This window comes from Pseudophryne corroboree, chromosome 5 (genome assembly GCF_028390025.1).
Source record: "Pseudophryne corroboree isolate aPseCor3 chromosome 5, aPseCor3.hap2, whole genome shotgun sequence".
NCBI lineage: Eukaryota > Metazoa > Chordata > Amphibia > Anura > Myobatrachidae > Pseudophryne > Pseudophryne corroboree.
The window spans coordinates 689,088,598-689,100,867 of record NC_086448.1 but is presented as its reverse complement, the minus strand read 5'-3'; the positions used below and the strand labels follow the sequence as shown (position 1 = coordinate 689,100,867).

Here is a 12,270-nt window from a genome sequence, read left to right as displayed (position 1 = left end):
GGCATGGAATTCCAGGAACACTCGCTGTCTTAACCTAGGAGGCACAAACAAAAGACCTACCGGAAGGTCTGGAGGAGCCTGCTCCTGTGCTCTAAGGACTAATGATAAGAGGTCCTGGGTAATGCCCACTTTAATACATGATGGGGAAACAATGGGCAATGGCTCCTCGGTGGTCTCCTGGATTGGAGCAAAACTCCGCGAGAGCGCATCAGCCTTGATGTTTTTTGACCCAGGGCGATATGTTATCAAAAAATTAAAGCGAGCAAAAAACAAAGCCCATCGTGCCTGCCTGGCATTGAGACGCTTCGCTGACTCTAAATATGCCAGATTCTTACGGTCAGTGAGAATTGAGACCACAAACTTAGCCCCCTCAAGCCAGTGTGTCCACTCCTCGAGTGCATCCTTAATAGCCAACAATTCCCGGTTACCCACGTCATAATTCATCTCGGCAGGCGAAAATTTACGGGAAAAGTAAGCACAGGGATGAAGGCGATTATCAGACACTCCCATCTGAGAAAGCACTGCCCCAATACCCATCTCAGAGGCATCCACCTCCACCACAAAAGGACGCTCTGGATCTGGGTGTCGCAGCACCTTGACCGAAACAAATGCCCTTTTGAGACGGGCAAAAGCCGCTTTAGCCTCACAAGACCAGTGAGCAACATCCGCCCCTTTCTTAGTGAGTGCCACCAAGGGCGCCACTATAGACGAAAATCCAGCGATAAATCGTCTATAAAAATTCGCAAAGCCCAGGAAACGCTGAAGCGCCTTCAAACTAGTGGGCTGCACCCAATCCAGGACTGCCTGTACCTTGGAACCCTCCATTTGGAAACCTTCTGGGGAGATAATATATCCTAGAAATGCGATTTGCTGAACTTCAAATTCGCACTTCTCCAGCTTCGCCCCAAGCCGGTGGTCTCTGAGTTTCTGGAGGACTAAGCGTACATGCTTCCGATGTTCCTCCAGGGAATGGGAGAAGATTAGGATGTCATCTAAGTATACAACTAAGAATCTATCCAAATATTCCCTGAGCACATCATTCATGAAATCCTGGAAGACTGCCGGGGCATTACAGAGCCCAAAAGGCATCACCAAATATTCATAATGCCCTGAGTGGGTATTAAAGGCAGTCTTCCATTCATCCCCCTCTCTTATTCGGATTAGATTGTACGCACCGCGTAGGTCAATCTTAGAAAAAATGGTGGCAGTACGAAGCTGGTCAAACAAGACCGAAATGAGAGGCAGTGGGTATGAGTTTTTAATCGTGATACGGTTCAATTCCCTGAAGTCGATGCAGGGTCGCAACGAACCGTCCTTTTTACCCACGAAGAAGAACCCCGACCCAACTGGAGACTGTGAAGGTCTGATAAATCCCTTAGCCAAGTTCTCCTGAATGTACTCTGCCATAGCCTGAGTCTCAGGACGTGACAGGGAGTACAACCTGCTCTTGGGAAGCTTAGCATTTGGCAACAAATCAATGGCACAGTCATAGGGGCGATGGGGAGGTAGTACCTCTGCAACTTTTTTGGAGAACACGTCCGCAAAATCTGCATAACACCCTGGCAATCCTGGCAAACTTAGCTGCGAGAGCCTGACTGGAAGGCTCAAGCAACTCCTGAAACAATCAGTACCCCAACTAAGAATCTCCCCAGAGACCCAGTCAAATTGAGGATTGTGGGCCCTTAACCAGGGTAACCCCAACACCAATGGGGCAAAAGTACAGACAGTCACATAAAAGGACAATTTTTCAGAGTGTGTGGCTCCAATAAACAAAGAAATCTGGCTAGTGCAAGAGGTAATTTTACCTTGGGATAATGGTTCCCCGTTTAACCCAGAAATCTCAATTTCCGATGCCAAGGGTACTAAGGGAACAGAGTGTTTTAGGGCGAATTGGCGGTCCATAAAAACCCCGTCGGCCCCACTGTCCACAAAGGCCTCAGTCTTGACAGTTTGACCGAGGATCTTCAAGGTCACCGGAATGATAAAAGTCTTCTTGGGAAATTCTGACTTCTGGCCTGACAGGATATTTCCCATCACCCTCAGGCCCTGAAGTTTTCCGGCTTTTCTGGGCATGATACTACCACATGACCTTTATTCCCACAGTACAAACACAACCCCTGATGTCTCCTCCGCGTCTTCTCACGCGAGGAGAGGCGGGTAGCCCCAATCTGCATAGGCTCCTCAGAAAATTCCTCAGAGTCTGAGGTTCCCTTGGGAAGGAAGGAAATCTCAGTCTCCCTTTCAAGCCTACGCTCTCTCAGCCGTCTATCCACCCGGATGGATAACTGCATGAGCTGATCCAAGCTATCAGGCAAGGGATATTGTACCAGTTGGTCCTTTATCTGGTTAGAAAGACCTCTTCGGTACTGGTGTCTCAGGGCTGGGTCATTCCACTGGGTATCATGGGCCAACCTCCGAAACTCCGTACAGTAAACCTCAACTGGCCTTCGCCCTTGCTTAAGGATCGAAATCTGAGCCTCGGCTGAGGCCGTCTTGTCAGGGTCATCATACAACATGCCCAGTGCCGTAAAAAAAGCATCAACACTTTTAAGCGACGGACAGTCAGGCTGCAACCCATATGCCCAGACCTGTGGGTCTCCTTGTAGCAAGGAAATCACTATGCCCACCCGCTGAATCTCCGACCCAGAAGACTGAGGCCTAAGCCGGAAGTATAGCTTGCAGCTCTCCTTGAAACAAAAGAACTGCGAGCGATCTCCAGAAAAACGATCCGGGAGATTTACTTTCGGCTCCTTAACCCCTGCAGGTGCTGCTGCTGCGGGAGCTCCGCCAGCAGCCTGGGAGGTGTGCATTTTAATGGACAAATCATTAAATTGTCGAGTCAGGACCTGCACCTGATCGACCACCTGTTGCAACGTATTTTGAGGGGTATGCTCCATATTCCCACAAAATTTCAACAGGAGTATTAGGCTGCTGAATATGTTATGCACTCCAGTGTCTGCAGGAATGTACTGGTGTTTGAACTGTTATGCAAAACAAATGGACTCACAGACAAACTGGGGAATATGACATAACGTACACAGAAGGTGATAGGGTAACAAAATACACACACAGTGAACAGAGAAGCCCAGAGGCTAAGGAACTGGGTATCTCCCTTGTATTAGAACTGCTCAGATGTAAAAAGCAAGATGTTGTGTTTTAATACGTAGAGAACCCGAAATGCTGTTGCTAAGGGCAACAGCAAAACCCTAAAGGGTTACCAACGGGTGTGGCAGTAAACTCCTTGGTCAGAGATGGAATGATAGACACAAGGAGAGCCTCCACAATCCTGATTCTCACTTGCAGTGCACAGGTTTAAGCTTACTGCCACTAAACTGACCCCTGACACCTAGCACAGTGAGACAGGATTAGACAGGCAAGTGTTAGAATACAGCCGCAAACTTGCTAAGTTCACAGAGTAATAACAGAACCCCAGCAAGCTAAACGACTGACTCCAGTCTTACTGCTAGGTCTGGATTGGCAGAGTGTAATACCAAATCCCCAGGCCTATTTGCAGTAAGCAACAAACAAATACAAAGCTACACAGTACTGGCTAACTTTCATGAACTGACTAACCAACAGAGATTCAGCAGCATCTGCTTACCCTGAAAAGAGGCCTTATAAAGCAGGTGCTGTCCACGCCCCACTCAGACCTCACAGACTGTGAGCACAAAAACCAGCACCGGATCCCCTGCCGTGCACAGAGCCTATAACCACTGCACAGCAAAAGACCCGAACCGGAGTATCAGCTGCGCTCAGGTTACTCCACTAGCACTTGTCTCCCGGTTGCCATGACGACGTGGCAGCACAGGGCAGGAGACCCTAACACATATATAGGGTTGAATTCCACCTCGTTACCACTTCTTGCTTCAGATGATGGCAGGGCAGGTTCAGGCGTTTTTGGTGTTGCTCCAGTCTTCTGTACGTGGTGCCTGTACGCCAAAAGTGTCCCGCAATTCTTCTGGCCACCGACAGCATCTCTTGCACGCCCCTGTCGTTTTTTAAAAAATTCTGCACCACCAAATTCAAGGTATGTGCAAAACATGGGACGTGCTGGAATTTGCCCAGATTTAATGCACACACAATATTGCTGGCGTTGTCCGATGCCACAAATCCACAGGAGAGTCCAATTGGGGTAAGCCATTCCGCGATGATCTTCCTCAGTTGCCGTAAGAGGTTTTCAGCTGTGTGCGTATTCTGGAAACCGGTGATACAAAGCGTAGCCTGCCTAGGAAAGAGTTGGCGTTTGCGAGATGCTGCTACTGGTGCCGCCGCTGCTGTTCTTGCGGCGGGAGTCCATACATCTACCCAGTGGGCTGTCACAGTCATATAGTCCTGACCCTGCCCTGCTCCACTTGTCCACATGTCCGTGGTTAAGTGGACATTGGGTACAGCTGCATTTTTTAGGACACTGGTGACTCTTTTTCTGAGGTCTGTGTACATTTTCGGTATCGCCTGCCTAGAGAAATGGAACCTAGATGGTATTTGGTACCGGGGACACAGTACCTCCAACAAGTCTCTAGTTGGCTCTGCAGTAATGATGGATACCGGAACCACGTTTCTCACCACCCAGGATGCCAAGGCCTCAGTTATCCGCTTTGCAGCAGGATGACTGCTGTGATATTTCATCTTCCTCGCAAAGGACTGTTGGACAGTCAATTGCTTGGTGGAAGTAGTAAAAGTGGTCTTACGATTTCCCCTCTGGGATGACCATCGACTCCCAGCAGCAACAACAGCAGCGCCAGCAGCAGTAGGCGTTACACGCAAGGATGCATCAGAGGAATCCCAGGCAGGAGAGGAATCGTCAGAATTGCCAGTGACATGGCCTGCAGGACTATTGGCATTCCTGGGGAAGGAGGAAATTGACACTGAGGGAGTTGGTGTGGTGGTTTGCGTGAGCTTGGTTACAAGAGGAAGGGATTTACTGGTCAGTGGACTGCTTCCGCTGTCGCCCAAAGTTTTTGAACTTGTCACTGACTTATTATGAATGCGCTGCAGGTGACGTATAAGGGAGGATGTTCCGAGGTGGTTAACGTCCTTACCCCTACTTATTACAGCTTGACAAAGGCAACACACGGCTTGACAAATGTTGTCCGCATTTCTGTTGAAATACTTCCACACCGAAGAGCTGATTTTTTTGGTATTTTCACCAGGCATGTCAACGGCCATATTCCTCCCACGGACAACAGGTGTCTCCCCGGGTGCCTGACTTAAACAAACCACCTCACCATCAGAATCCTCCTTGTCAATTTCCTCCCCAGCGCCAGCAACACCCATATCCTCCTCATCCTGGTGTACTTCAACACTGACATCTTCAATCTGACTATCAGGAACTGGAGTGCGGGTGCTCCTTCCAGCACTTGCAGGGGGCGTGCAAATGGTGGAAGGCGCATGCTCTTCACGTCCAGTGTTGGGAAGGTCAGGCATCGCAACCGACACAATTGGACTCTCCTTGTGGATTTGGGATTTCGAAGAACGCACAGTTCTTTGCGGTGCTTTTGCCAGCTTGAGTCTTTTCATTTTTCTAGCGAGAGGCTGAGTGCTTCCATCCTCATGTGAAGCTGAACCACTAGCCATGAACATAGGCCAGGGCCTCAGCCGTTCCTTGCCACTCCGTGTGGTAAATGGCATATTGGCAAGTTTACGCTTCTCCTCCGACAATTTTATTTTAGATTTTGGAGTCCTTTTTTTACTGATATTTGGTGTTTTGGATTTTACATGCTCTGTACTATGACATTGGGCATCGGCCTTGGCAGACGACGTTGCTGGCATTTCATCGTCTCGGCCATGACTAGTGGCAGCAGCTTCAGCACGAGGTGGAAGTGGATCTTGATCTTTCCCTAATTTTGGAACCTCAACATTTTTGTTCTCCATATTTTAATAGGCACAACTAAAAGGCACCTCAGGTAAACAATGGAGATGGATGGATACTAGTATACTTATGGATGGACGAGCGACTGCCGACACAGAGGTAGCTACAGCCGTGGACTACCGTACTGTGTCTGCTGCTAATATAGACTGGATGATAATGAGATGAAATCAATATATATATATATATAATATCACTAGTACTGCAGCCGGACAGGTATATATATTTATTATGTAATGACTGATGACGGACCTGCTGGACACTGTCAGCTCAGCAGCACCGCAGACTGCTACAGTAAGCTACTATAGTAGTATGTATAAAGAAGAAAGAAAAAAAAAAAACCACGGGTAGGTGGTATACAATTATGGATGGACGAGCGACTGCCGACACAGAGGTAGCTACAGCTGTGGACTACCGTACTGTGTCTGCTGCTAATATAGACTGGATGATAATGAGATGAAATCAATATATATATATATATAATATCACACTAGTACTGCGGGTTCACTACGGGTGGCCGGCGGTCGGGCTCCCGGCGACCAGCATCCCGGCGCCGGGAGCCCGACCGCCGGCTTACCGACAGCTTGGCGAGCGCAAATGAGCCCCTTGCTGGCTCGCTGCGCTCGCCACGCTACGGGCACGGTGGCGCGCTACGCGCGCCACACTATTTTATTCTCCCTCTATGGGGGTCGTGGACCCCCACGAGGGAAAATAAGTGTCGGTAAGCCGGCGGTCGGGCTCCCGGCGCCGGTATACTGAGCGCCGGGAGCCCGACCGCCGGCAAACAGAAGACCACCCAGTACTGCAGCCGGACAGGTAGATATATTTATTATGTAATGACTGATGACGGACCTGCGGGACACTGTCAGCTCAGCAGCACCGCAGACTGCTACAGTAAGCTACTATAGTAGTATGTATAAAGAAGAAAGAAAAAAAAAAACCACGGGTAGGTGGTATACAATTATGGATGGACGAGCGACTGCCGACACAGAGGTAGCTACAGCCGTGGACTACCGTACTGTGTCTGCTGCTAATATAGACTGGATGATAATGAGATGAAATCAATATATATATATATAATATCACACTAGTACTGCAGCCGGACAGGTAGATATATTTATTATGTAATGACTGATGACGGACCTGCTGGACACTGTCAGCTCAGCAGCACCGCAGACTGCTACAGTAAGCTACTATAGTAGTATGTATAAAGAAGAAAGAAAAAAAAAAACACGGGTAGGTGGTATACAATTATGGATGGACGAGCGACTGCCGACACAGAGGTAGCTACAGCCGTGGACTACCGTACTGTGTCTGCTGCTAATATAGACTGGATGATAATGAGATGAAATCAATATATATATATATATAATATCACACTAGTACTGCAGCCGGACAGGTAGATATATTTATTATGTAATGACTGATGACGGACCTGCTGGACACTGTCAGCTCAGCAGCACCGCAGACTGCTACAGTAAGCTACTATAGTAGTATGTATAAAGAAGAAAGAAAAAAAAAAACCACGGGTAGGTGGTATACAATTATGGATGGACGAGCGACTGCCGACACAGAGGTAGCTACAGCCGTGGACTACCATACTGTGTCTGCTGCTAATATAGACTGGATGATAATGAGATGAAATCAATATATATATATATATAATATCACACTAGTACTGCAGCCGGACAGGTAGATATATTTATTATGTAATGACTGATGACGGGCCTGCTGGACACTGTCAGCTCAGCAGCACCGCAGACTGCTACAGTAAGCTACTATAGTAGTATGTATAAAGAAGAAAAAAAAAAAAAAACCACGGGTAGGTGGTATACAATTATGGATGGACGAGCGACTGCCGACACAGAGGTAGCTACAGCCGTGGACTACCGTACTGTGTCTGCTGCTAATATAGACTGGATGATAATGAGATGAAATCAATATATATATATATATATATATATATATATAATATCACACTAGTACTGCAGCCGGACAGGTAGATATATTTATTATGTAATGACTGATGACAGACCTGCTGGACACTGTCAGCTCAGCAGCACCGCAGACTGCTACAGTAAGCTACTATAGTAGTATGTATAAAGAAGAAGAAAGAAAAAAAAAAAACGGGTAGGTGGTATACAATATTATATATATATTATATACAATTATATATATATATATATATATTAAACTGGTGGTGATTATTAAACAGGTGGTCAGGTCACTGGTCACACTATCAGCAACTTGCAAGTAGTACTCCTAAGCAGACAATCACAATATATATTATACTGGTGGTCAGTGTGGTCACAATGGCAGTGTGGCACTCTGGCAGCAAAAGTGTGCACTGTACGTTATATGTACTCCTGAGTCCTGCTCTCAGACTCTAACTGCTCCCCACTGTCAGTGTCTCCCCCACAAGTCAGATATACATTATACAGTCACACTATCTATCTATCACTTCAGCAAGTAGTAGTACTCCTCCTAATGCTCCCCAAAATTACTACTGTGTCTCTCTCTACTCTAGTCTCACTCTCTTCTCTATAAACGGAGAGGACGCCAGCCACGTCCTCTCCCTATGAATCTCAATGCACGTGTGAAAATGGCGGCGACGCGCGGCTCCTTATATAGAATCCGAGTCTCGCGATAGAATCCGAGCCTCGCGAGAATCAGACAGCGGGATGATGACGTTCGGGGCGCGCTCGGGTTAACCGAGCATACGGGAAGATCCGAGTCGCTCGGCCCCGTGTAAAAAAAAATGAAGTTCGGGCGGGTTCGGATTCCGAGGAACCGAACCCGCTCATCTCTAATGGGAAGTACTCTTTTATTTTTACTGGCAAGGGCAAATTATCATACGGAAACAAGATAAAGAAAGAAGACATTCTTGCTGATATTCTATTTGTTGAGCTCTGCTAAATGTCCAAGTGAAGTAGTAAAGAAACAAGTGTGTAGTATTTATACAGTATTATTAACTTGGGAAATAAAGTTATTTCTTCTGCTTGAAGAAATATTTTTCTCTCCCAACATATAGGGTGAGGTTTTATTATTTGTTCTCCTGTCACAGTATGAATTTTACTTTAGCTGTTTTGTGTATATGAAATCTAAGTCTACGAAAATTCAGATATTGGGCGTAATTCAGATCTGATCGTAGCAGCAAATTTGTTAGCTAATGGGCAAAACCATGTGCACTGCAGGGGGAAGGGGCAGATGTAACATGTGCAGAGAGTTAGATTTGGGTGGGGTGTGTTCAAACTGAAATCTAAATTGCAGTGTAACAATAAAGCAGCCAGTATTTACCCTGTACAGAAACAATATAACCCACCCTAGTCTAACTCTCTCTGCACATGCTATATCTGCCTCACCTGCAGTGCACATGGGGCCTAATTCAGACCTGATCGGTGCTGTGCGTTTTCGCACAGCAGCCGATCAGGTCTAAACTGTGCAAGCGCCGCAGTGCGCTGGCGCATGCCAGACAGCCGACGGCTGTCTCAGCCATGCGATCGCCTCTGCCTAATTGACAGGCAGAGGCGGTCACTGGGCGGGAGGGGGCGGGCTGGCGGTGCTTGGCCGCCGTTTTAGAGGGCATGGCCCAGGCAACGCAGGCGTGCCTGGAACTTGCAGGGACGGGCCACGGCGGCTGCATGACATCACATGCAGCCGCTGTGACCAACACAGCGACGGGTAGCTCCCTCCCAGCACGCAGGAGCTGCGGTGCCAGGGAGCTACTCTTCAAGTACAACAGCTTTGCCGCTGTGTGATGCTTTTGTACTTGTGCGTGGGGGTCGGGCCTGACATGCGGGGCGGACAAGCCCTGTGCTGGGCGTTTCCACCCATGTCTGTGTGACTGGATGTGCTAAATTTAGCACAACTACGATCAGGTCTGAATTAGACCCATGGTTTTGCCCATTAGCTAACAAATTTGCTATTGCAATCATGTCTGAATTACCCCCATTGTATTAACTCAGCTATGTCCAGTAAAACATCAGGAAATGTACGGACTGGCCCAACAGAGATAACAGCATAGTACTATGTGGTTTGCTAACAGCAGGGCTAAACACTGGATTTCTGGAGGAGAGTTTCCAAATGTCATCAACCTATGAAGGATTCATAATTAGCATGTAACAAGCTATAGGGCCAGATGTACTAAGCCTTGAAAAGTGATAAATTGCACTGTGATAAAGTCCCAACCAATCAGCTCCTGTCATTTTTCAAACCCAGCCTGTAATATGGCCGTTAGGAGCTGATTGGCTGGTACTTTATCACTGTAAAATGTATCACTTTTCAAGGCTTAGTACATCTCCCCCATAGTCTGGCCCAAACAAAGTGCAATTTATGCAATGCAGTACTTCAGACATATGCAGGCTCATTAATTAGAGTAAGACACTTACCAGAGTCTCTCTATGGTGCAATGATTGAGCACTCAGATGATCCACAGACACACACTTGGCCAAGCTATGGGGAAGGTGGGATTCCTGGTAACTGGAACCCTCTGTGTATTTGCCTATGAACAGCGCCATGGACACAACCATTGCACCTAAATCCCTAATGGATACCAGTAAGCGCTTCCACTAAACTATCAATAGTTTGGGTCTGTGTTTGCACAACTGAAATAGGACTACGGCTATGCATTCGACCTATTACCATTTGACCTCCTTTAATGACGGTAAAATCTATTTACCATTGGGAAGAAACCATTAAAGGTTATGAACCATTAATGGTTGATGACAATCGCTAATTAGAGGCATGTGTGCAGGTAGAGAGGCCTACAGAGAATTTCTGGTTGTGAAAGGACATTGTGATTCGTGACTATACAATACGTAGAAAGAGCTTACTGTAAGAATGCAGATATTTGTGACAGGCTGGAAGGAGCTATCTGTAAAGTGTGTTCTGCAGCATATACTGTATTGGTTCATTGTGCAACCCCCGACCTATGTTCTCTGTTAATTGGAAAATATAAAGGAATAAATTGTTAATTTCTGTAAAAGATATAACGACTGTAAACTACTCACCCAGAAATGTAGACACGGCTTCCACTCCTCCATTATATATTGTGTAGTTCTGTGCAGGTTCCACGTGTTCCCATAACACCTGAACATAATTTATCACTTGGTTGTACCCGGCTGTAGCAAGTGCCCACCACAGAGACCAGTAAATGAGCTTTGAGGTAGAGTAACAATCTCTCAGGTCTTTACACAGGAGCCACAGCACATGGTAGAAATGTGTTTGCTTGTCGGTTTCATCCCCAGTTGCTGCACTTTGCTGTTCATTACATTGCAGACCTGGCTTATTACTAGAGGATTTGAGTTTTCCAGAAGATGTTTCTGCAGGGTCTCCCTTCACCTTTTTGTGGAAGAACATGCTCTTTCTTGGCATAGGAAGCAACCATGATGACACAAAGGCAACTGAGACAGACACTAAGGAAATCACATTGAGATAGAAGTAAGATATTCCAGCCAAGGAGACCAGGAGCTGGCCAAGCACAGAGGCAACAGCGAAACCCACCAAAGTTATGCTCCGACAGTAGCTGGTCACCTTCTGGTAATGTTCTGTGTCAACCACACTATAGATGTAGGCATAATAAGCAATCTCAGTGGCAGTGACCATGCCGTATGCAAACTCCAGACCTTGCATGGCAGGAACGCCGCGGCCAAAAAGCAACAGGACCCATGCGATGACATAGCTCAGACCCTGTAGGATTATGACTGGTTTGTATCTTAAATAGTCTGTGAGCAGGAACACTGGGAACAGAATTGCCAGATAACTGTATGTCCATACTGGAAAGACAGAGTTTGTCACCTGCAGAAGGGATACATGGACAAGACATATATCAGCAGTAGGATAGTTAACAGACTCTCCTATAATCTCATTGGACCTGTTTTGCTTAGATGTTCAGGTAATAATCATTGAGTGCCATTTCCAAACCATCCAGTTGGATCCCTCTCAGAAGGGGTTGAGCAATAGAAGCCCATAGGCTATTATATGACATCCAAGCCCCGGAATCTATCACATTCCGGGGCTTGGTGCATATGCGGTACGCAGCCATACCTCAGGAAACTGTATTTTTGGAGGCTTGGACGCGTTTTTTCCATTGCTGCATCTCGCCATAATAAGCAATTTGATTCTCAAAGTGATGATTGTACATTAAAATGTTATCACATCCTTTCTAAGAATATCGTCCGCAAATGTGGTACAGAGGCATAACACTTATTTACATGTTTTCTGAATGACCCCTCTGGGAGATCCTGAAGGGACAGGGCTGGATTTAAGGGCAGGCAAAGTAGGCTACAGCCTAGGGACCCTCACACCACTAGAGTACTCAAGGGGAACCCTCCTGCCACTATGTCGCCAACTTCTGCATTGTATCATATCGGGTGGCAAAAATGCAGAAAGAACAGTGAACGGTT

The 12,270-nt window shown here is 46.8% G+C and overlaps 1 protein-coding gene across 2 annotated transcripts in view; it reads right to left on the bottom strand.

Moving 5' to 3' along the window:
- The window catches only part of SLC19A3 (solute carrier family 19 member 3), a 36,281-nt gene that overhangs the window by 17,774 nt on the left and 6,237 nt on the right, over positions 1-12,270 (bottom strand). For both annotated transcript variants that reach the window (XM_063923791.1, XM_063923792.1), the window contains exon 2: positions 10,876-11,662. In XM_063923791.1, the coding sequence (XP_063779861.1) occupies positions 10,876-11,662 (787 nt within the window). The remainder of the gene's footprint in view (positions 1-10,875; positions 11,663-12,270) is intronic.